The sequence below is a fragment of the Myxine glutinosa genome, chromosome 3 (assembly GCF_964187855.1).
Source record: "Myxine glutinosa chromosome 3, kmMyxGlut1.1, whole genome shotgun sequence".
Classification (NCBI taxonomy): Eukaryota; Metazoa; Chordata; class Myxini; order Myxiniformes; family Myxinidae; genus Myxine; species Myxine glutinosa.
Genome location: NC_136263.1, coordinates 204,332,165 through 204,355,528, shown reverse-complemented (window position 1 = coordinate 204,355,528; position 23,364 = coordinate 204,332,165). Strand labels below are relative to the sequence as shown.

Sequence of the window (23,364 nt, the reverse complement as noted above, 5' to 3'; positions counted from 1 at the left end):
ATATACTGTATATATATATATATATATATATATATATATATATATATATATATATATATATATATATATATATAATCAAATTATTTGATTTGATAATTTGATTATATATATTTTACAATTATAACCACATAAACAGCTGGCCATAAAGATGCTCCATTAAACCACACCTACCGGCATAAACTGTGACAGAAGCCTGTGAACATTCCCGGGCAGAGCTGAACATTTACAATCGACAAGTAAACCCCGCCCCACCAACTGACTAAAGAACGAACGTCCCTAGAGTGGGATGAGGGGCGTGGAGACTATCATAACTGGCAGACCACGCCCCGAGCTTCGTCATTGGTTGAGCCCAACCATTGAGCGATTGCATGGAACTCGGCGATCGGTTGGGGTGACTTGGTATGAGGTCAGAGCAAAGGTTCGAGCAGGAGAAGAAGAAGAAGAAGGCATATCTTTGTCTCTCTCTCTCTCTCTCTCTCTCTCTCTCTCTCTCTCTCTCTCTCTCTCTGTCTCTGTCTCTGTCTCTCTCTGTCTCTCTCCGTCTCTCTCCGTCTCTCTCTGTCTCTCTGTCTCTCTCTGTCTCTCTCTCTCGTCGTGGTGGGCGGAATCTTTTGTCTCTGGCTCTCGGATGCGGCTGGCTGGTTTGCGCTTTTTGGGGAGGATGGTTCGGAGCTCAGACAACCTTTGCAACATTGGAGCGGGTGTTGTTGACGGTGGTGCTCTTTGGAGATGGAGGAGGTGCCGAGCAGACTGAAGGAGGCTGTCCTGTATGTGTTCCTCATGCTGGCGGCTTGCTTCGGGCGTGACTCCACGCCATCTTGTGCGCTTCCCGTGCTGTGCCTCGGGTTCTCCGACCACCGATCTCCTCAAATTCCTCGTTGTATACCAAAGCTGAGTACCAGCTGACTTAAAACATCATTTTACTAGTGGGGGCACCCGTGGGAATCCCACTGGCATGGACGTGTGTGACATTTGGACATCTTCATTTCGATGCTGCACCTGCCCATTCAGTTTTACAAAATGGTTACTGGAAATTAATCACATCCGCAAATGATGTAATCCACACAATTCATATACATGGGAAATTCAGTTTGACTGTGTAATTACACCTCATATAAAATGTGACCAAGAGCGCAAATCCTCTTCCTCCCCCCCACATCCCTCCCACATCACGCACACTGCACCGGGGAGAGGATTACACAATGGGGAGTGGGTCACACACAGGGGAGTTGGTCACACACAGGGGAGTGGTACACACACAGGGGAGTGTGTCACACACTGGGGAGTGGGTTACACACAGGGGAGGGGGAGAGGATCACAACGTTCATTGGTGGTCTCGTTATGTTTCCTCATTCTTTTATTCATTTTGGAAATGGCAGTTACAAATGACCCTCATGCAACTCATTGAGACAGCGCTGAAATAAAGAAGCAGGAATAACCACCCACATGCCCCACATTATGCAACCTTGAGCTGAAGACAGCTCGGATGCACGTGACGCATATGGCAACTCGCACCAATAATCTGAAAAAACAACGGCCACAACATGTGACAGCACGGGATCATGACGTACAGCAGCGGCCATTTCCAAAGTGATTATAATCATAATTACCTGACCAGATTCAATCTACTCCAACACGAACACCTCAACCTCATCTGCAGGTTCAGCACCAGCCTTTAGAGCACAAAGCTCTGCCCCTCTTCCCACGTGCAGAGTACATAATTGTTACTTTTTATTGTGACTACGTTTGAAGAATGAAACATTCCAACGACAGACTTGGCATTTAATATGGAATATTTTTTTTTCTTGACTTGGGTTTACTTTCTGAACTCAGTATATCAATCTGGTGAGTTTCTTTTACCCTTCGGTGATGTCTTTGTTGAAAGAACCATGTCACTGATTGTCTTTCGCAGCAAGAAGTCAATAACAGATTTATATCACAGGTGGCGTGACAAAATGTAAGGACAGGTACATTTGACGATTGGCTTCACAATCGGGTATATAAGGGTTGTTGTGTTCTGTATTAGTGGAAAACAACTGCTGCACGTCTACAAAAGTTATTGCCGCTTCCTCTGGAGATGGTCCGTCAACTTGACAATGCTGTTTGTCATGGAGTGGTGGCTTTACAAAATTCTGGCATGAAACAGCGTGCTATTGCTCGGGAGTATGGCATCACTCAAGGTCAGGTGTCAAAGATCCTGAAATGAAATGCTCAGAGGGGTGTCCCTACTCCAATACCGAGGCCAGTCGTCCATGCAGAACCACAAGGAGAGATGATTGCCAGCTGCACCGGTTAGTCTGCAATGGCCGTACCAAGTCAGCTAATCGGCTTGGGGCTGAGTGGCAGCAACTGACAAATGTGCCTGTATCCAGAAGGCTAGTCAACCAACGACTGGTTCAAGCAGGCTATTGTGCCAGGCGTCCCCTAAGAAAGCCACGCCTGACCAGACAATCACAGCCAGCGCCAATTGCAGTGGGCCAGAGAGCACCGTCAATGGCAGCCAGGACACTGGAATAGCGTGACCTTCAGTGACGAGTCTAGATTTCTGGTCTATCGTCAAGATGACCGTGTCCGAGTGCACAGACAAGTGCATGAAACCCACAACGAAGATTATATAGTGCCAAGAGTCCAAGCTGGAGGTGGTGGGGTGAACGCTTGGGCTGCTTTTCATGCAGGGGTCAAAACTGACATCGTTGTTCTGAATGGAAACCTGAACCAGTTCAAGTACAGGGTCATTCTGGAAGAAACATTGCTTCCATTTGCTCATGCAGCCTTTCGAGGAAACTTTGTCTTCCAAGATGACAATGCACGGCCTCATCGTGCTCGCATGATCCCACACTTTCTTGCTGACCTTGGTGTAGAGCATATGGAGTGGCCTGCCATGTCCCGGCATATGAATCCGATAGAGAACTTGTGGGCAGAATTAACGCGTCAAATCGACAGCTTGGACCAGCAGCCTACCTCTGTGCGTGAATTGCAGCAGACTATTGTCACTGCATGGCAAGCGATTCCTGTCCAAACCTTGGCAAAGCTCGTGAACAGCATTCCTCGACGTGTACGTGCTCTCCTGAATGCTTGTGGGTGTTACACGAAGTACTGAACTGTAATTTTACTGTCCGTAATCCCAGTCATAATTTAGCTTTTGTTTTTGTTGAAATTTTTTTTGGCTAATGTGCAAAATAAAGAGATACTTCTGGAAAACGCACAGAAGTTTAACACAGTACTGTCTGTGAATTGAGTTCGATATCAGTTTACATCACTTTCAAGGATAACATGGTACTTATTTGCTTCGAAATGTCAAATGTGGTTTTTGTTTCTTTTAAAGGTCACTAACAAAATCGAGAATAATTTCAACATAATTCCAATGAACTTTTGGTTCTAAGTCATCTTGAAAAGTAAGTTCACCCCCACAAAAAAATATTCCACATTAAATGCCAAGTCTGTACATGAAGAATACAGCTAAAATGGAAAAGTCCCTGGGAAAAGTCTTATGGGCGGTGTATAAGAACATTACATTACACCTTTCTGTCCGGTGATAACCAAATTTACTCTTTTTATTGCCGTTTATAAATAACTTTTTAAATTAAAGATTTCAAATAAATTTATTTTAAGTTTACGTGCACATAAAGTAGCTTATAAAATAAGAATGAAAAAATATCTCTCGGCAATTTCCTGTCTGTGTTTATTTATTTATTTCACATCTGTGAATTACATGTCCATGCAGACGTGAAACGGACTTTATTTATTAATCCTGGATGTGAACACGATTCAGCCTTGAAAACTCTTGTGAAAACAAAATATTTTTTATAAGAGATTTGAAGATTTTATTTCCTCTTTTTGATCTATAAAAAGTAATTTTTGTCGAATTTTCTTCTCATTTTTTGCAACCAAGTCTAAAACCATGTTAGCGACTGTGAAAAATGAAATGAGGTGTCGAATTAGAGTTTAAATATAACTGTGTGAGAGAGAGAGAGAGAGAGAGAGAGAGAGAGAGAGAGAGAGAGAGAGAGAGAGAGAGAGAGAGAGGGTAAGAAACCATGAGCCAAACAAAAAGGCCTCAAAGCTTTGTGAGGAAACAAAATGTTGGTGATTTGTTTTTGAAGCCCATCACAAACCGGATGTAGCCACTCCCACAGACAGATAGACAGGTTCACCTGCGGAGATTATTTATATATAGATTTTCTTTTATCATTCCCCTGCCTGTTTTGGAGTCTGTGTGTAGATGTACCTCAATTAGGCCATTAGATTTACCTCACATTAAATTTTCATTCTGTGCTTAATTTTTATTAAACCATTATTACTGTTGCATTTCATTTGTCGTGTGTTGTTTGCATGGTGTTGGGTTTCGGATTACCCTTGGCTTTCGTCCATGCAGGTAAGCACTTTGGTCTTGTCCTGAGCACGCCAAATAGTAATGCCAAATTTCAGCTTGCTCGCCTCGGAGTAAAGACCGACCGGATATCCGTCCAAGGCTGGTTTTTATCGGCCGCAGACTTGAAAAGAAGTACTTAAAATCTACAATAATGAATTGATTAATGAAAAAACAAAAAATAATGTTTTTGCCAAAGCACGTGCTGACTACTGTGCCCAAATTTCAGCTTCCTATCTCAAAGAATGGCTGAGATATAGCCCAGACAAACAAACAAGAAATATGTCATGCATAGCACGATACTTGCAAAATCCATAATATAAGTTGTTTGCCTATGATTACCTAAAAAATAATTGGTGGTTGAATTCAGTGTCCAGATATGCAAATCCTCTTAAAATTTCAAGTCAATCGGATGAAAACTGAAGATTTTAGAAATCTGGCCTATGTTGACCTTTTGGCCTATGTTGACCTCAAAAGTACTTGATGGTTGAATTCAGTGTGCAGATATGCAAATCCTTTAAAAATCCAAGTCAGTCAGGTGAAAATTGAGGATTTTAGAAATATGGCCTATGTTGTCCGTTTGGCCTATGTTGACCTAAAATATAATTGGGGGTTCAATTCAGTGATCAGATATGCAAATCCTCTTCAAATTACAAGTCAATCGGATGAAAATTGAGGATTTTCGAAATTCGACAAAGTTGGTGACATTTGGCCTATGTTCGCCTATTGACCTTTTGATGCCAAAAACAATAGGCTTCTTGCTTATGGCCAACTCTACCATTTGCTGAAGTTTCGTGAAGATCGTTTGAAAATTGTGACCTGTAGGCGACTGACAAACAGTTAAGAAATATGTCGTGCATAGCACGATACTTGCGAAATCCCTAAAATAAGTTGTTGGCCTTTGATGACCTCAAAAATAATTGGTGGTTGAATTCAGTGACCTGGTAGGCAAATCCTATTAAATTTCAAGTCAATCATATGAAAATTGAGGATTTTAGAAATCTGTCCTATGTTGACCTTTTGGCCTATATTGACCTCAAAAATAGTTGGGGTTGAATTCAGTGACGTGGTATGCAAATCTTAAAATTTCAAGCCGACAATCACGCTTATGTAAGGTAGAATGTAATTCCATTTGGCTTTGCCAGTTATGTTTCTTTCACCACCCTTTCGGGAACGTTCATATATGATGTCATATACTGTACCTGTTTGGGGCAAATGATCACTCTTGATGACTGGGGAACTCTGAAATTGACAACAGGGTGATGACCTATGAGGGTGGGGGAAGTGGGGGTTCATGCCCCCCAGATCATATATAATTAAAACTTTGATTAAGGGCTCTTCAAACATTGAAGCATTTCTTATGACTGCCTCAACCAGCCGAAGTCTGGTGTTGGCTTAACGGTTAGGGTGGAGGGCTTGGGATCCTAGGGTCCTGAGTTTAAATCCTGGTCAGTCGTTGAATTAACACCACGTGGGGTTGACTCAGCCCTTCATCCTTCCACGGTCGGCAAAATGAGTACCAACTCACTGGGTTGTCTCTCAAGGAGGTTGATGGCAGTATTTGTACTCCGGCCGCCGTAAAACACCTCATTCTGCAACACACATAGTGGTTTGTGTTGGGATGGTGCTGAGGTCACTTTGATCGTGTTAACTAACTGACCAACATATCGAATAAACCATTGTCTCAATGCAATCTCTTCAATTCCATAGTAACATACAGCTTAGATACTTACTTCAAAATAATTTAACACCGTGAGACCCTGCTATTCGCGGGGGATACATTCCTGGAAAATCCCATGAATTGCAAAACCGTGATAAGCGGGGCATTGTTTCAATGGAAAAAGGGGGGTGATAGGTTCCCAAGTCACGGAAATCCACGAATAGAGAGGAACAAACCACGAATGACGAGGCAAAATCTGTGAATGGTGAGGCAAATGCCAAGAATGTCGACGTTAATCCGCGAAGGTCGATGAAAATCCCGTGAATGTCGACGAAAATCCACAAAAGTATGCCGCGGCATTGTTTCAGTGGGGAAAAGGGGGATCGGTTAAAGGTTCCCGGGAGTTCCTGATTCATAGAGGAATTTTGTTAAAGTTATTAATTAAAATGTTTTCAACCGCAAAAAAAAACCGACAACACCAGGTACCATTTCCAATTCATTGAAGGAACTAGTGTGACTCGGCACGCTCTGCACGCATTACCGCACGTCGTTTCAGAGGGATAGGCATATTTGACCATTTTAAGGGTCTTCAGTGTATTTAAGGGTGTTTGGATCTTTGGGGTGTTTTGGATATTTGGGGTGTTTTGGATATTTGGGGTATTTTGGGTCTTCGGTGTCTTTTTGGGTCTTCGGGGTATTTTGGATCTTCATGGTGTTTTTGGTCTTCAGGGCCATTTAGGTATTTTGGATCCTCTGGGCCTTTAAAGGTATTTTGGGTTTTTGGGGTCTTTTGGGTCTTCGATGTCTTCAGGGGCTTTTGTGTCTTAAAGGTCTTTTGTTTCCTCTGGCCATTTAAGAGTATTTGGGGTATTTTGGTTCTTTGGGGATTTAAGGGTATTTTTGGTCTAAATGGTCTTTAAGGGTCTTTGTGGTCTTCAGGGTGTTTTGGGTCTTGTGGGTCTTTGTGGTCTTCAGGGTGTTTTGGGTCTTGTGGGTCTACTGGGTATTTTAGGTATTTGGGGTCTTCAGGGCCTTTTTGGGTCTTCAAGGTGTTTTGGGTCATCGGGGTATTTTGGGTATTTGGGGTATTTTGGGTCTTCGGGGTATTTTGGGTCTTCGGGGTATTTGGGTCTTCGCGTCTTTTGGGTCTTTGGTGTCTTCAGGGGATTTTGGGTCTTAAGTGTATTTTGGTTCCTCTGGGTATCTTGGGGTCTTCGGTGTCTTTTGGGTCTTCGAAGTCTTTTGGGTCTTTGGGGTATTTTGGGTCTTCTATCTCTTCGGTGCCATTTGGGTCTTCAGGGTATTTTATATCCTCTAGGGCTTTAAGGGTGTTTTGGGTCGTTGGGGTGTTTTGGGTATTTGGGGGTCTTTTGGGTGTTTTAGGTCTTTGGGGTGTTTTAGGTCTTTGGGGTGTTTTGGGTATTCAGGCTCTTTGGGGTATTTTGGGTCTTCAGGGTGTTTTGCATCTTCAGGGTGTTTTGCGTCTTCAGGATGTTTTGCGTCTTCAGGGTGTTTTGCGTCTTCAGTGTGTTTTGGGTTGAAAGGGTGTTTTGGGTTTTTGGTGTCTTTTCGGTTTTCAGGGTCTTTTGGGTCTTTGGGGACTTTTGGGTCTTTGGGGACTTTTGGGTCTTTGGGGACTTTTGGGTCTTTGGGGACTTTTGGGTATTTGGGGTCTTTTGGGTCTTCGTGGTGTTTTGGGTCTTCGCGGTGTTTTGGGTCTTTGGGGTGTTTTGGGTCTCCGGTGTGTTTTGGGTCTTTGGGGCGTTTTGGGTCTTTGGGGTGTTTAGGGTCTTCGGGGTATTTTTTTTCTTCTTTTTTTGTATACAGTGTCGAGGCTCGTGAAAGAGCTAACATTCATCACACAGACACACAAAATATATAATAAGGGGAGCAGTAGACAAGATGGGGAGGGAAGGGGAAGCACACAAACACAACATTTGAGAGCAGGGACATCTGGAGATCTGTGGGAAGGAGAGGGCTTGAGGGGAGGAGGTGTGGGAAGTGGGGGGGGGGGGGTGGGAGAAGTGTAAAACACAAGGACACTGCAAGGACCTCCAGGAAAGAAGTCGGCATTTCAAAAAAGTAGATCTGGGGTGAAATTAGCTAGGGTAGAAAAGATCAAGGTTTTGGATGGGGGAAGACAAGAGATTGTGGTGAACAGCTGTTTTAAAGACCTGGAGGGAGGAGTGGGGTTGAAGAGAGTGAGGGAGTTTGTTCCAGAGGTGGGAGAAAAGAGGAGTGAAGGTGAGGAGAGAGTCTTGATTTTGGCAGTTCAGCCATAAGAGGGTTGCAAGCAGATCTTGTGCGAGCTGTAGGAATATTTGGGGGACAGAGCCCAGAGAAAGCTGGGGGAGCAAGGCTGGAGAGGAGTCGGTAGAAGACAGAAAGACCACCAACCTGCCTGCAGTGAGTAAGTGAAAGGCCCTCACAGTTAGCTTCATCGCGGGAGATTCCAATGATTCGGAAAGCTTTGGTTTCAATAGCGTGAAGCCGAGCTCGGTGTGAGGCAGGAGTACCGGCCCAGAGGGGTGAACAGTATTCCATTGAGCTGCGGATGAAAGCCTTGTATGTGGTGAGGAGCTCAGGTGTGCCAAGGAAGGACTTCGCTCAACGGAGGATGCCCAGTCAGCGACTGGCTTTGGAGGCCAGATTTGAAATGTGGTTTTCCCAGGAAAGATCATGGCAGATGATCTTCGGGGTATTTTGGGTCTTCGTGGTATTTCGGGTCTTTTGGGTCTTCGGGGTGTTTTGGATCTTCGGGTTGTTTTGGATATTAGGGTTGTTTTGGATCTTCGGGGTCTTTTGGGTGTTTGGGTATTCAGGGTCTTTTTGAGCCTCAGGGCCTTGAAGGGTATTTGGGTCTTTGGGGTGTTTTGGGTCGTCAAGGTCTTTTGGGTCTACAGGGTATTTTGGGTCTTCAGGGGTCTTGGGGGATTTAAAGGGTCGTCAAATGTCTGAGGGGTCTCAACAGTCTTAACGTAATTAAGAGGGTGTTAATTTTATTTGAAGAAGAAGAAGACGTTTTCGTCGCATATCTTACTATAATTCACCAAATGTCCATCCGTCTGTCTGTCTGTCTGTCTGTCTGTCTGTCTGTTCGAAGGTACCGCAAAAACTGCGGAACCGATCGCAAAGATATTTTGGGTGGATAATCCTGGGATCTACAGGATTAAAATAGGCTATTTAGTTTTCCCAATTTCAGCTTTAGTGTCCAGCATTCTCAGGTTTGGACTCCCGCATAACATTCGCGTTCGGATAACGTTCATTGTTCTCATTGTGACGATGTTGCTTTCCCGGGTGCCACGCGATCGGTGCAGCCGTTTGTGCGGCACCTGGGAAAGCAACATGTCTCCATCGATCTTGCCAAGGCCGTAACAGCTATCGGCTCAAAATCCTTTTAACTGTTGATTTGGTACAGTTACACATATCGGGAATTTGGTACATGTATTGGGAGTACATACTACATAGCGATTGTGAACACGATTATCGATCACGATTCACGATCATAGTGAATCGATCACGATTTGAAACACGATGGAATAATATTTACCGATATGAACAGTGATGTGGCTTTTTTGAAATTCTAAAGATACTGTTTCGATTTTGATGATTTGCGTGTGATATGATTCAACGGATGTTTATATGAATTGTTTAAAATAAAAAAAACCTTCAATTTCTGATATTTTGCCTTTTTATTTGGGCCTCCCAATTGAAGCCCCGCCCCGAGGGCGGGTACCGTTGCTAGTAAACATAATGACATACATAACGACATAACCATATGCAATGCATACAGAACGTTTTTTTCTTTCACGGTACAGCATGGTTAAGCACTTTTCATGAACTGTAAGTGCATCTTATCATAATAGAGCAAACGTACAGTGTATTCAGACCCCTTCACTTTTTTCACATGTTGTTATGTTGCAGCCTCATGCTGAAATCGTATAAATTCATTTTTTCCCTCATCAATCAATACTCAATACTCCATAATGACAGAGAAAACAGAATTTTAGAAAATTTTGCAATTTTATTTTTAAAAAACTGAAATATCACATTTACATAAGTATTCAGACCCTTTGCTATGACACTTGAAATTTAGCTCAGGTGCCCCCATTTCTCTTGATCATCTTTGAGATGTTTCTACACCTTGATTGGAGTCCACCTGTGGTAAATTCAATTGATTGGACATGATTTGGAAAGGCACACACCTGTCTATATAAGGTCTCACAGCTGACTGCATATCAGAGCAAAAACCAAGCCATGAGGTCGAAGGAACTGCCTGCAAAGCTCAGAGACAGTATTGTGTCGAGGCACAGATCTGGGGAAGTCTACAAAAAAATCTGCTGCATTGAAGATTCCCAAGAGCACAGTGGCCTCCATAATTCTTAAATGGAGGGAAGTTTGGAACAACCAGGACTCTTCCGAGAGCTGGCCGCCCGGCCAAACTGAGCAATCGGGGGAGGAGGGCCTTGGTAAGAGAGGGACCCCCCGGGGTGTTTTGGGCCTTAAGGGTCTTTTTTGTTTCCCACAACAGAATCTTGAACAACAGAACCCACAGAATCTTGTTTCTCACAGTCTGAGAGTCCTTTAGGTGCTTTTTTGCAAACACCAAGCGGACTTTCATGTGTCTTTCACTGAGGAGAGGCTTCCATCTGGCCACTCTGCCATAAAGCCCAGATTGATGGAGTGTTGCCGTGATGGTTGTCCTTCTGGAAGTTTCTCCCATCTCCACACAGGATCTCTGGAGCTCAGCCAGAGTGACCATCGGGTTCTTGGTCACCTCTCTTACCAAGGCCCTTCTCCCCTGATTGCTCAGTTTGGCCGGGCGGCCAGCTCTAGGAAGAGTCCTGGTTGTTCCAAACTTCTTCCATTTAAGAATCATGGAGGCCACTGTGCTCTTGGGAACCTTCAATGCAGCAGAGATTTTTTTGTAGGCTTCCCCAGATCTGTGCCTCGACACAATCCTGTCTCTGAGCTCTGCAGGCAGTTCCTTCGACCTCATGGCTTGGTTTTTGCTCCGATATGCATTGTCAGCTGTGAGACCTTATATAGAGGTGTGTGCTTTTCAAATCATGTCCATTCAATTGAATTTACCACAGGTGGACTCCAATCAAGGTGTAGAAACATCTCAAAGATGATCAAGAGAAATGGGAGGCACTTGAGCTAAATTTCAAGTGTCATAGCAAAGGGTCTGAATATTTATGTAAATGTGATATTTCAGTTTTTACTTTTTAACAAATTTGCAAAACTTTCTAAAATCCTGTTTTCTTTTTGTCATTATGGGGTATTGAGTGTGGATTGATGAGGGAAAAAATGAATTTATACGATTTCAGCATGAGGCTGCAACTTAACAACATGTGAAAAAAGTGAAGGGGTCTGAATACTTTCTGAATGCACTGTATGTTTGCTCTATTAAAATAAGATGCACTTACAGTTTATTAAAAGTGCTTAAACATGCTGTACCGTGAAAGAAAAAAAAACAACACCATCATCTACGTTCAAAATTTTTCTTTTACAAACAAACACAACTTTCAAATGATCATGATGATGATGATGATGATTGCAGTGATGATGATGATGGTGAGGATTTAAAATCCCATGAATTCCTCGAAATTTGAGAGCTACTCAAATGATTGTGCAGCAAAATCATGCACTAAGCGAGAGCCAGGAGAGGTAGGAGAAGGTGGTAACGCTGGTGAGAATGCTGAAGAGGACGCTGGTGAGAATGCTGATGACGCTGAGAGGGCGGCAGGAGAGGGTGTTGATGGTCTTGAGGTGTAGGGAGCAGGGCTGATGAAATGGGTTATGGGAAGCTCGCCCAGGAACTGGACTGCGAGGTTGCACCTCGGCACATCTCATCATTGCCCTACTCCTCCTACTCGGAAACCCTTGGAATGGCCTCCAACTTGTCCTCGGTGAGCGGGTTTAGGGAACGGTAGAGCATCTTGGTTTTTAGCATGAAGTCGCTCATCTGCGTGTTGTCCTCGACACATATTCTGAGAGTCTTTTCCATCCTTTCCATGTGGACATTCTGGACATAAGTTACCACATTCGTACTCAATGCAGCGTTTGCTGAAAATTTTTCAGGAATCGCCTTCTACTTTTTCCGTATGTAGTGAATGGTGGATTCGTTGATGCTGTAATGCCTGTCCATCTCTCCTCTCGTAATGCCAGCCTATCTCTCTGCCGTTTAATGCCCGTAAATCCTGCACTCTCTCCTCTCAAAAGCCGGTCTAGCAGTTCCACTTTCTGGCTCAGGCTCATCACTTTCCTCTGCCTCTTGGTTGTTGACGCATCTCCAGCACTGGTCTTGCACTTGGGAGCCATGATTGAACGACGAGCAGAGCGAGAGTCAAAAACGCAGGTGAAAGCAACGGGACAAGAAGGGTGATCGAGACCCAAGACACAGTCTGTATATGTAGGAATGTGCGAGCATTGTGGGTAGCTGCTGGTGGGGTAAATATCCTGGACATTTTTTGTGGGGGATGTTATCGGATGATGCCTTATTGAGCCTTTCTGCTAATTTCAATAATAGATTTAATGAAGCATTTGCATTCTATAATTTGTGGGGTGACTTGTTTTCGTAGTTGGCGGAATATCCGGAGAAGCTCTCGATTAGAGTCTGGCAAATATTTGCAGCTGCAAATGCCATGAAAACACAAATCACACAGCAGTGAATGTACAAACAGGTCATGCTCGCAGCTCGTAGATGTTTTTTTTGCGTATGTCCAGCTGCTTTATGCAAAGATGGGTTTTATAAATGTCAAGCTAACGGCTCATGAAAAAAAAAATTGCACCTCTGAAAAACGTGGAACACGGCCACGTTGTTTTCTTAAATTTAAAAATGCCGTAACATTGAGGCAGAATGACACATCCCAACAATCCATCGGGAATCGGGAAAAAATCGGAAAAAAGAAAAATCGATCGGAAAAATTTTTGCACCTCTGAAAAACGTGGAACACGGCCGCCGATCTTATCTTCCCCCATCCAAAACCTTGATCTTTTCTACCCCCGCTAATTTCACCCCAAATCCACTTTTTTGAAATACCAACTTCTGTCCTGGAAGTCCTTCATGTCCTTGTGTTTTATACTTCTCCCACCCCTCACCCCCCTTCCCACACCTCCTCCCCCCAAGCCCTCTCACTCCCACACATCTCCCTGCTCTCAAATTTTATGTTTGTGTGCTTCCCCTTCACTCCCCATCTTGTCTTCTGCTCCCTCTTTTGATATATCTTGTTTGTCTGGTTGATTTGTTTGTGAAATAAATGTTAGCTCTTTCACGAGCCTCGATTCAGTATACAAAAAAAAAAAAAAAAAACGCGATTTTGTGGAACACGACTGCAATAGAAAAAATACCGCGAATTTATGGGACACTTTTCCACGAATAGAGAAACATGTCGCATTTTATCAACCATGAATACGGGGATCCCGTGAATACCGGGATCAATTCTCTCCATTGACAACTGTGAATAGCAGGGTCCGACTGTACTTACATTATTTGCTAACCTGTATCTCCGCCCAGGGTCATATTGTCGTCTTCAACTAAAGTATCAAACAAACTCGGCTACGCCGCTGTTAGACTTTCGGTCTTGTTTATTGTTTTCACATGTAAGATTCATTCACAAGTTAATTGTTTTCTTAAATTTAAAAATGACGTAACATTGAGGCAGAATAACACATCCCAACAATCCATAAACAATTACTATAATAGCAAATATCTCTACGGCAACAGTAAACTTTCCTTGTGTGCTGGAATAGGCAGGAACAAAAGCTACGCAGACCATGCAGAAGAAAAGCATGCTGAATATGATGAACCTTGGTTCACTGGAACCTGGGACTCTTTTACTTCCTTTCAGAGCCATCAGCAAGCAGGAGATCACCAGGACACCAAGGTAACACAAAGCACATGAAACCCAGAGTGGAGATGCCCCAACACACTCTAAAACAACTGTTCCCAAACGGTATTCCAGATTTTTGTGAGCTTGTGGTTTCTCCAGGACTGCCCAGGCCACACTAAAAGCTGTTTGTGGTATCGAGCAGAGTACCAGGAGGACCTTCGGCTGAGAACATCTTCTCTTTGGATTATTGCATGACTCTGAATCTGGAAGAAAACAAATAAAAAGGAACTTCAAATGTGCAGCTAAAGGAGGACAACAATTGCAAACTATCAATGGAGGTAATGACGTACAATAACAGAAGATAAAATAACAGATGGAAACAGAAAAATTGGAAATTAAACCGGAGCACAATGGTTTCAAATTAGGAAAATTCATTGATAAATGAAGTTATTCATGAAAAATGTCGAAGCAAGAAAGTCCAACGTCTTTGTGACGCAAGGCTTTCTCCTCAACAATAACTACTCTATTTGAATGTTGCAGAGGGAAGACGTTTTCATGGAAGGAAATGAAGGGTCACATGGGATTAAAGCGATATCTTGTCCCAGCCCAAGAATTGCAATCAATTGTTGCCTCTTAATTTATTCCACACCAAAACCATCTAGCAGAAACGTAATTATAAGGATGAAATTAAAATCTTCATTTATTGTGGTGGAAGATAATCGTCATCCTTCACCTTGAGAATTCACGAGTATGTCATATGCCTTGGTGAGCACACAGATGATTGAAAAGGTGATCAAGCCAAGTGCCACAGATTCTCTCCATTGACAAGACAAGTCTGTAGGCTCACCCACAAACCCCACACTGGTTGTAAAATTGCTTGCAAGTGCAACGAGTAGAACATAGTGAAACATAGACTTGGATTTAACCAGAATCATCTTGCGGTACTTCACCATCATTACACCAACTATAATCACCGCTGTAATACCCAGAGCAGCAAAGGCCAGCAGAGTGAGAGCCAAAGGATCGGAGAAAGCCAGAAATTCTCTTGGCATAGGAAAACAGGTGCTGCGCTGTGTGTTGGACCACAGGTCTTCTGGGCAATGCTGGCAATCCACTGAGTCTGCGTTCAAATCAGTGTTATGTAAAACTTTTGGATTGTTATGCTTTATTACTCTTCACTATACCTGGTGTTGGCCTAATGGTTCGGGTGCTGGGCTTGGGATTCTAAGGTCCTGAGTTAGAATCCTGTTGAATTAACGCCAGGTGGGGTTGACTCAGCCTGCCATCCTTCCGAGGTCAGCAAAATGAGTACCAGGTAACTGGTTATAGAGAAGCATTGCATCAGCGGCAGACGTGCCCACAGAAAATATGAAACCAGCAGCCGGGTGGCTGCACACAAACCACCACCACTCTTCACTGATTTTTCCCCCCACATCTCTGCACTACTGGCTCCCATGGAACCACATAACGATCCATCCAATTCTCTGCTTGCCTGAAAACATCCCTACCAGCTACCATTCTACCAGTAACGTCATTCTCCTCATTAAGAATGTCTCCTCTACCGCTCTTTAACATTTTAATATCCCCAATATCCCTTCTAATCATTTGTCAGGTCTAAGCCAGTTTATGAGTAACATTTTCAGCCTTTTCCAAGTCTAACTTCTTGTACCACGCTCTATACACCTCATGTCTATCCATTGCCTCTATTTTCAGTGCCTCTTCTATTTTCCCTGCACCTTCGAATTTCCACTTGCTCCCGGTGTATGCGAATAGATCTGGAAGCTGGCTATTCCTCAAAGGCCTTTTTATCCTGTCACATTGCCTCCTGAACCTTTGAATTCCACTTTCGGTCCTCCCTCCCTTCGCTTTTCCACAGGCCTAAGCTGCTACCCCAGCAACTCCTCATAATCCTCATCCTCTCCGCCTCTCCCAACTTCGTTTTCTGACATCGTCCATTTTCACCATCTTCCAACTTTACACAAATAACCAATTCTTACTCAAGAATGTCTCCACTGGAATCATCTAAAAATCATGAATCCTACATAAATTTTTGTCTCCCAAGGAAATAATCGACCTGGCTGCTGTATGGCCCACTTTTGAAACTGACCTTCCGTCCAATAAAACCCTGCTACAAATAGTTCCAAACTATTTGCTGTCCTCAATATCCATTCTCCTCCTTCGGTAATGGTCCCATAGCCTTCCGCACCATCCGCTCCTTGATAACAACCAACATCATGGCAACCATGCTTCTTCAAATCACTTGAAAAAAATCAACCACTGCCCCTCTTTTGGAAAACATTGTACTAAGTCCTCTCTACTATTCCACAACTCTTTCCTTTTCCAGGTCTTGTTATCCTACCTGATCCCCCTTAACAATCGGATTTACAAACATCAGTGATTCACGAAACTTGACAACCTCCATCTCCTGCTGTACCAACTCCATCCAAAACCACACACTTGCCATTCTTCCTGTCATCCTGTCCACTGTAGAAAATCTTATACTCCTGGTCATCCCGCATCCATGCTCATGAGCTCTTCCAACCCAAATGGCCCCATTTCTAAACACTTCCTTTTTTCAGGTTATTGTGATTTTTTCCACCTCTCCCTCACCTCTTTTCATTTGTTAGTTGTTGGTTTACTTGTTCCTTTGCTGTTGCATCCCCATTTACTCCTTCCCCTTCTTGCTGTGCTTCATTCAGCTTGTGTACAGCTTGATCACCCCCACGTGTCTTTCTCTCCCTTCCCTTGATCTTACTCTCACTTATACTCTGCCATTGGTGTTTCCCTCATTCCGTTTTTCTTTAGCTCTTCCACGAGACTTTACCATGTATACAAAAAAGGAAAATCACTCGAATAAATATGAGATGTTATTTGTTAATCCGCACACAACAAGAAGACTGGAATAAGGTAGGTCTCATTGTGTGTACAAACAAACCGGTAGTGTTAGAGTACTGCCCATCAGTGCAAGGAATGCAGTCAAAACAGCAAAAGGGCTCCCCTTTGAGAGAAAACCTCCGAGATCCCGGCTGGCACGGCTCGCTGCATAAGGAGCGAGGGACCTGGAAAATAGTGGAAAGTTAATCAACTTTTCATGAACAAGACCTCGATATTAATGTCTTGCAGACACTGACCTGATAAAATGTCTTTCTTGGGGAAAAAAATCTTTCTGTCTTAAACAAGAGTGTTGTGGACACAGTGGATACGTTTGCACGGAAGGTTGGAGGAGAAACACCGCCAGCAAGAGGGATAATAACTGACGGGTTGGAGTCTGTGCAGGGTATAAACCCACAGTGACGATGGGGCGCCTACCCCGCCTGGGCTTTGAGAGCAGAGAAAGAAACGTGGAGAATGATGTGGGCATCTGTGGCTGCCACGGGCTGGGCAGAGGCTAAGGTTGAAAAAAGGGGGCCGCTGCAGGTGGCTGCGCTGGTTATATGAGACTTGGAGGAAAAATGGGGGCCAGTATGTGCTACCACATTGACTCCATTAGCCTTGGAGAAAAATTGGGTGTTATTATGGCCATTGCTGTGGCTCCAGCGTCAACCTAGGAACAGAGGAGCCATGAACAGTGAGGAACCCAGATCAAGGCTCAGTACTATGGAGCAGTAGGAGGTGACAGTAGCAGTGGAGGCAATGGACTGACTGGCGTTAGAGATCACAGGGGATGTAGGACCAATCAAAATTGATGTCAAATAATTGCATGTGACCAATTGGCGTGTTAGGAAATTGAAAAAGTGTGAGAATTTTTATGGTTGATAAAATTGTATATGGGATGAATTTGTCTCAATTTGATGACATGGAGGATTAGGGTGCACCTTTGTCCTCCTCCATTTTCTTGCTCCTGCAGATTTGGAGTGGAGACTGGGGTAAATAGTGTTGATGCGTGTGTGTGGGGAAAAATTGAATGAGGAGTTAAATTACAGTTGTGAATGGTGTCGAAAGTTATGTGAGAGTAACACCCCTATGGGAGGGAGCTTCTAGTTATTAGAATTGAGAAAAATGGCTGAGATCATTCCGCCGAGGCCGAGTGTAGCGGGGTCGAGGCCATTTATTCCTGACATGTGAAACACCCTGCAACCCACGCCAACAGAAAACAGATTTTTTTCCCCTCCAGCTGCGTTTATAGCAGCTGTGTTTTCCATCCAATCATCATGTAACTTCATTTTTAACATTCCATGTGTATGTGCTCCTATGTTGAAAGTCCCATGACAATAGCTTAAGTGGCTGCAGAGAAAACGAATTTAAAAGCTAATAAAGGTGAAAAAGTGAGGACTAGCAAACCTGGTGGTCATTGTCCGTGGCAAATTGGTTCCAAAATTTACAGAAGCAGGTGCAAACGTAGTTTGTGGGGTGGGAGTGTGGGACGAAAGTTAGAAGAAATGTTACTATTGAAAACAGCAGACCTTGGGGGCTCCGAAGCAGCCGAGAGCCGGCAGAGTCGACATGAGGCCAATTTATTTGTAATAGAGGATACGGGTGTCTAAAAGAGAGGGCCTGTGGAATTTTAGTGCCAAGTGGGCATGGTGGGTGCCAGGAAGAGTTCCATAGTGGTAGCCAGGCAGGGCACCAAAATTAGTTATGTAGTGCAGAGTAGGCGTTCCAGGTCTGTCCTAAAGTTTTGGTTGCCAGAGTAAGATAGACCCAGGCGAGAAGGTCTCGGGTGGGGCCACATTCCACAGCCAGCTGATCCTGCCAGAGCACAAAGTGAGATGAATTTATGAGGGACATTCCTAAATTCATAGAATGGGACCACAAAGCTGGATAGGCTTAACAGAAAAGTGAAACATGATTTGTTTTCCCCCAAAAACACCAGTCCTACACAAACGAAATCGCTAAATCTTCGTATTTTGCCCTTCAATTGGCCTATATACAAATGGCGTCCGGAACATTTAGGCACAAATTCATCTTCTGTGTTATAGTCTGCACATCTACTGACCAATAGGGTCGCAGCAGTTAGTCACGTCCCAAAAGCAGCCAGGGGTACAGACAAATTCATTATTGAAACAAGAGCATCCTGCTTTGCTGCACTTTGATTTGCACCCACAGTTCAACAGCCCCAAACAGGCTTTTGGGATGGGCGGCAATCTTGTCCAAACTACTTTTATGCCAGTCATAGGATTCTTTCTTCCAGACATATGTCCCGATTGTTGAGGAGACTTTAATTATCTCTTGATGGGTTTGTAGCCATGTCTTTTTATGATAGTTTGTGCGAGTTTCAGTGCATCCCTCATTGGGGGAAAGAATTCGAGACTCTTCTGTGCTTAGGCAAAGAGCTGGAGCCTGCCGTGGTAAATGGCCATAGCCTTTGCTATACCATAATGGTGGCTCACAAACTTTTCAGTCTCAGCAAAGGGTTAAGAATGACCGGGATGGAGGTAGAGAACTGAGCAACTCCTCATTCATAAAATATCCCATGTGGTCTGCATCTCGGAGAGCCTCTCCTAATCAAACTCCTACTGCATGGATTCTCGTGCCGACCCCTGTTTTTAACTAAATGTGCAGGCGTGGAAGGCGGGTGTCTGGCACCTTAAAACGAGGCTTGCTCTTGGTAGTTGGAACTCGTTAGCCTTGGCCGGCACTGGGTGGTCCACAGATATATGTAATATTAATACTATTTAAAATCCATGCTCCACAAGGCTGCTCTTATTCCTATGTTTATAAAGATCATATGAACCAAATATGAGGTCAATCGGAACTTATTTAGAAGTTGCTCAGAAAATAATATTTTTAATTTATCCTGTTTTTTTTCAGATGGCAGAAACTCGCAGCTCTTCCACAGTTTGGTTGCTGGGCAAGTCTGAAAAGGAAATAATATGTGGGAGACTACCAAGCAAAGGACACACATTGCAGAAAATGGTGTACCATCACATTCAAGAACACCATACAGTTCGTGAAAGTGCTAAACTTAGTGTACAAGCTGTGTGCATACTGGAGAGAAAGCACGAATTCCAGTGCAGAGAGTAGATTCCTGTGAGCGCCAACTTTTGAAGTTGTATGATGCCTACAAACTGGTAAAGAAAAATAGAACCAAGACATTCGAAAACTTTAGAGTGAAGGAGCAGATGTTCAAAGATGATTTTCAATCCCTCTTCGATATCTCACCAAATGATGCGCTTGAGAAAATGACGAATGAAGAAGACAAAGCATTCCTTATTCACCAGACACCTCTGGTATTTGTCAGGACACCTTACTGCTTTAGCTCTTTTTGATAGCCGGGTGGATGATGAGACAAAGGCAAAGATGGTGAAGAACTTCAAGCGGGCTCCAAAGCCAAACAATCTTCATAGGATAGATGCTAAAGCCTTCAGGCTTTCTGACTCAGTGGACACCTACATCACAAGTCGATCTCTTGAATTATTTGGTGTTGTCATCTCTGAGTCTGACAAAGAAGTATCACTGAGTTTTCTGGAAAAAGAGCCACACCTCTGGAACACAGACATCTCATACCAAGAGCTTGAGAAGGAGATACGCAGCATGAAGGTTATCAATGACTGTGCTGAGGGAAGTGTTGCTCTCATTCAAACTTTCCATGACACTCTGACCAAGAATGAAGAGCAGAAGCAATTTGTGTTGAGAGTTGTGAAACTTCATTGTGAAAACTTTCCAGTGTCAACCAAAGCCATCTTGTCAAAGAAGTAGGCATTGTTTTGAAACACAAGTTTCTATTATTTTTTTTGTCTGCTGAATCGAGGCTCCTGAAAGAGCTAATATTTATTTCACAAACAAATCAACCAGACAAACAAAATATATAAAAAGAGGGAGCGGAAGACAAGATGGGGAGAGAAGGGGAAGCACACAAACACAACATTTGAGAGCAGGGAGATGTGTGGGAGGGAGAGGGCTTGGGGGGAGGAGGCGTGGGAAGGGGGGGGGGGGTGGGAGAAGTATAAAACACAAGGACACCCAGGACTTCCAGGACTTCCAGGACAGAAGTTGGTATTTCAAAAAAGTGGATTTGGGGTGAAATTAGCGGGGGTAGAAAAGATCAAGGTTTTGGATGGGGGAAGATAAGAGATGGTGGTGAACAGCTGTTTTAAAGACCTGGAGGGTGGAGTGGGATTGAAGAGAGTGAGGGAGTTTGTTCCAGAGGTGGGAGAAAAGAGGAATGAAGGAGTGAAGGTGAGCAGAGAGTCTTGATTTTGGCAGTTTAACCATGAGAGGGTTGCAGGCAGATCTTGTGCGACCTGTAGGAATATTTGGGAGACAGAGCCCAGAGATAGATGGGGGGGGGGGCAAGGCCAGAGAGGAGTCGGTAGAGGACGGAAAGAACACCAACCTGCCTGCGGTGAGTGAGTGAAAGGTCCCTTGAGTTCGCTTCATCGCGGGAGATTCCAATGATTCTGAACGCTTTGGTTTCAACGACGGAGGATGCAAATCGAGGATGCCGACTGGGCATCCTCCGTCGTGCGAAGTCCTTCCTTGGCACACCTGAGCTCCTCACCACATAAAAGGCTTTCATCCGCAGCTCAATGGAATACTGCTCTCCCCTCTTGGCTGGTGCTCCTGCCTCACACCTAGCTCGTCTACACACTGTTGAAACCAAAGCGTTGAAACCAAAACACAAGGACACCAAGTCCTTGGTGTCCTTGTGTTTTATACTTCTCCCCGCCCCCTCCCCCCCTCCTTCGCACGACTCCTCCCCCCAAGCCCTCTCCCTCCCACACATCTCCCTGCTCTCAAATGTTATGTTTGTGTGCTTCCCCTTCTCTCCCCATCTTGTCTTCCACTCCCTCTTTTTATATATTTTGTTTGTCTGGTTGATTTGTTTGTGAAATAAATATTAGCTCTTTCACGAGCCTCGATTCAGTATACAAAAAAAAAAAAAAAAAAAATCGTGAAGTCAAGCTAGGTGTTAGGCAGGAGCACCAGCCCAGAGGGGAGAGCAGTATTCCATTGAGCTGCGGATGAAAGCCTTGTATGTGGTGAGGAGCTCAGGTGTGCCAAGGAAGGACTTCGCACGACGGAGGATGCCCATTCGGCGACTGGCCTTGGAGGCCAGATTTGAAATGTGGTTTTCCCAGGAAAGATCATGGCAGATAGTGAGACCCAAAAGCTTGAGTGACAGAACTTCTTGGAGAGGATTGTTGAGAAAGTAGATGGGAGGGTTGTCCAGTCGATCTTTTCGGAGAGACATTGTAAGAGTGTGAGATTTGTCAGGATTGAAAGACATGTTCCACTTGTTTGACCAGTCTGTGATTTTGTCCAGGTCTGCAGAGAGTGAGGAGGCTGCAGACTGCTGATCTGAGGGATGAAGAATGGAGCGACAGAGAGTAGAGTCATCAGCAAAGAGATAGAAAGGATTTTCAAGAGAGTCAGAGAGATCATTGATGAAGACCAGAAAAAGCACAGGGCCCAGAACACTGCCTTGGGGAACTCCAGCCTGAACAGGAAGAGGAGATGAGAGAAACCCATTCAGGGCCACACGTTGACGACGACTAGAGAGGAAGTCCGCCAGCCATGCGTGGAGATTTCCATGGATACCAAAAGAGGAGAGTTTGGTGAGCAGAGTGGGGTGCCAGACCGTATCGAAGGCACGTGATATGTCAAGGGAGACTGCTCTAATTTCCTGTTTGGCATTGAGGACCTCCATCCATTGTTGAGAGAGCAGAAGCAGCATGTCCAGAGTAGAGTGTCCAGGTCTGAAACCAAATTGATGATCAGAGATCAAGCCATTGGAGAAGAGGAAAGATTTCATATCTGAAGCAATGATGGATTCCATGACTTTGCTGATAATTGGGAGCAGGCTGATTGGTCTGTAGTTGCAAGGATCTGTTTTTGCACCTTTTTGTGTAAAGCGGTAATGTTTGCTGATTTCCAGGATTCTGGCAGATGACCTTGAGCAAAAGATAGGGTGAAAAGAACAGAGAGAGGGTGAGATAGAGTGGCAGAGCAGGATTTTAGGACCCATGGGCTGATGCCATCTGGTCCAGTTGCAGAATCAGAGTCGAGGTTTGACAAAAACTCCTCCACCTTGTCAGGAGAGAAGGTCACAGAGTCCAGGAGCAGTTTGGTTCGACTGGGAAAGGTGGGAACAGAGAGAGATGGGTTTGGGACTAAGGATTTTGAGGCAAACACAGAGTTGAGGCATTCGGCTTTGTCACGTGCGATGTCAACTGTGTGGCCATTTGAGGTAAGGGAGGGGATGGAGGGGGAACAAACACCAGAAACGGATTTGACCAGACGCCACCAGGATTTGGAGGAAGGAGACAGGTTTGAGAGTTCATTCTTGAGTGAGGAGAGATAGTGCTTCCTGGCACTCCTGAGGGTAGACACACACTTGTTCCGAGCTTGGTGGAAGGAACTGAGATTTCCTTCAGTTGGATTAGCCTTCCAAGAGGCAAAGGCAAGTTGTTTCAGGGCAACTGCCTCACCACAAGATTCAGTGTACCATGGACGGGAGGAAGGGTAAGACAACTGAAGGCGAGATGGGATAAATCTGTGCATGAGAGAGATCAGTTTGCTTTGGAAGAATTCCCAGGAAGAATTTATGTCAGAGGCAG

At 44.2% G+C, this 23,364-nt stretch overlaps 1 protein-coding gene across 1 annotated transcript in view; it reads right to left on the bottom strand.

Moving 5' to 3' along the window:
- Window positions 1-11,901: 11,901 nt before the first annotated feature.
- LOC137424080 (extracellular calcium-sensing receptor-like) overlaps window positions 11,902-23,364 on the bottom strand; it is a 38,286-nt gene continuing 26,823 nt past the window's right edge. Inside the window, exons 8-13 of the mRNA XM_078773663.1 lie at window positions 20,312-20,401; window positions 16,800-16,923; window positions 14,598-14,984; window positions 13,687-14,127; window positions 12,294-12,436; window positions 11,902-12,057 (exon numbers count right to left, since the gene is read on the bottom strand). Of these exons, the coding sequence (XP_078629789.1) occupies window positions 11,902-12,057; window positions 12,294-12,436; window positions 13,687-14,127; window positions 14,598-14,984; window positions 16,800-16,923; window positions 20,312-20,401 (1,341 nt within the window). The remainder of the gene's footprint in view (window positions 12,058-12,293; window positions 12,437-13,686; window positions 14,128-14,597; window positions 14,985-16,799; window positions 16,924-20,311; window positions 20,402-23,364) is intronic.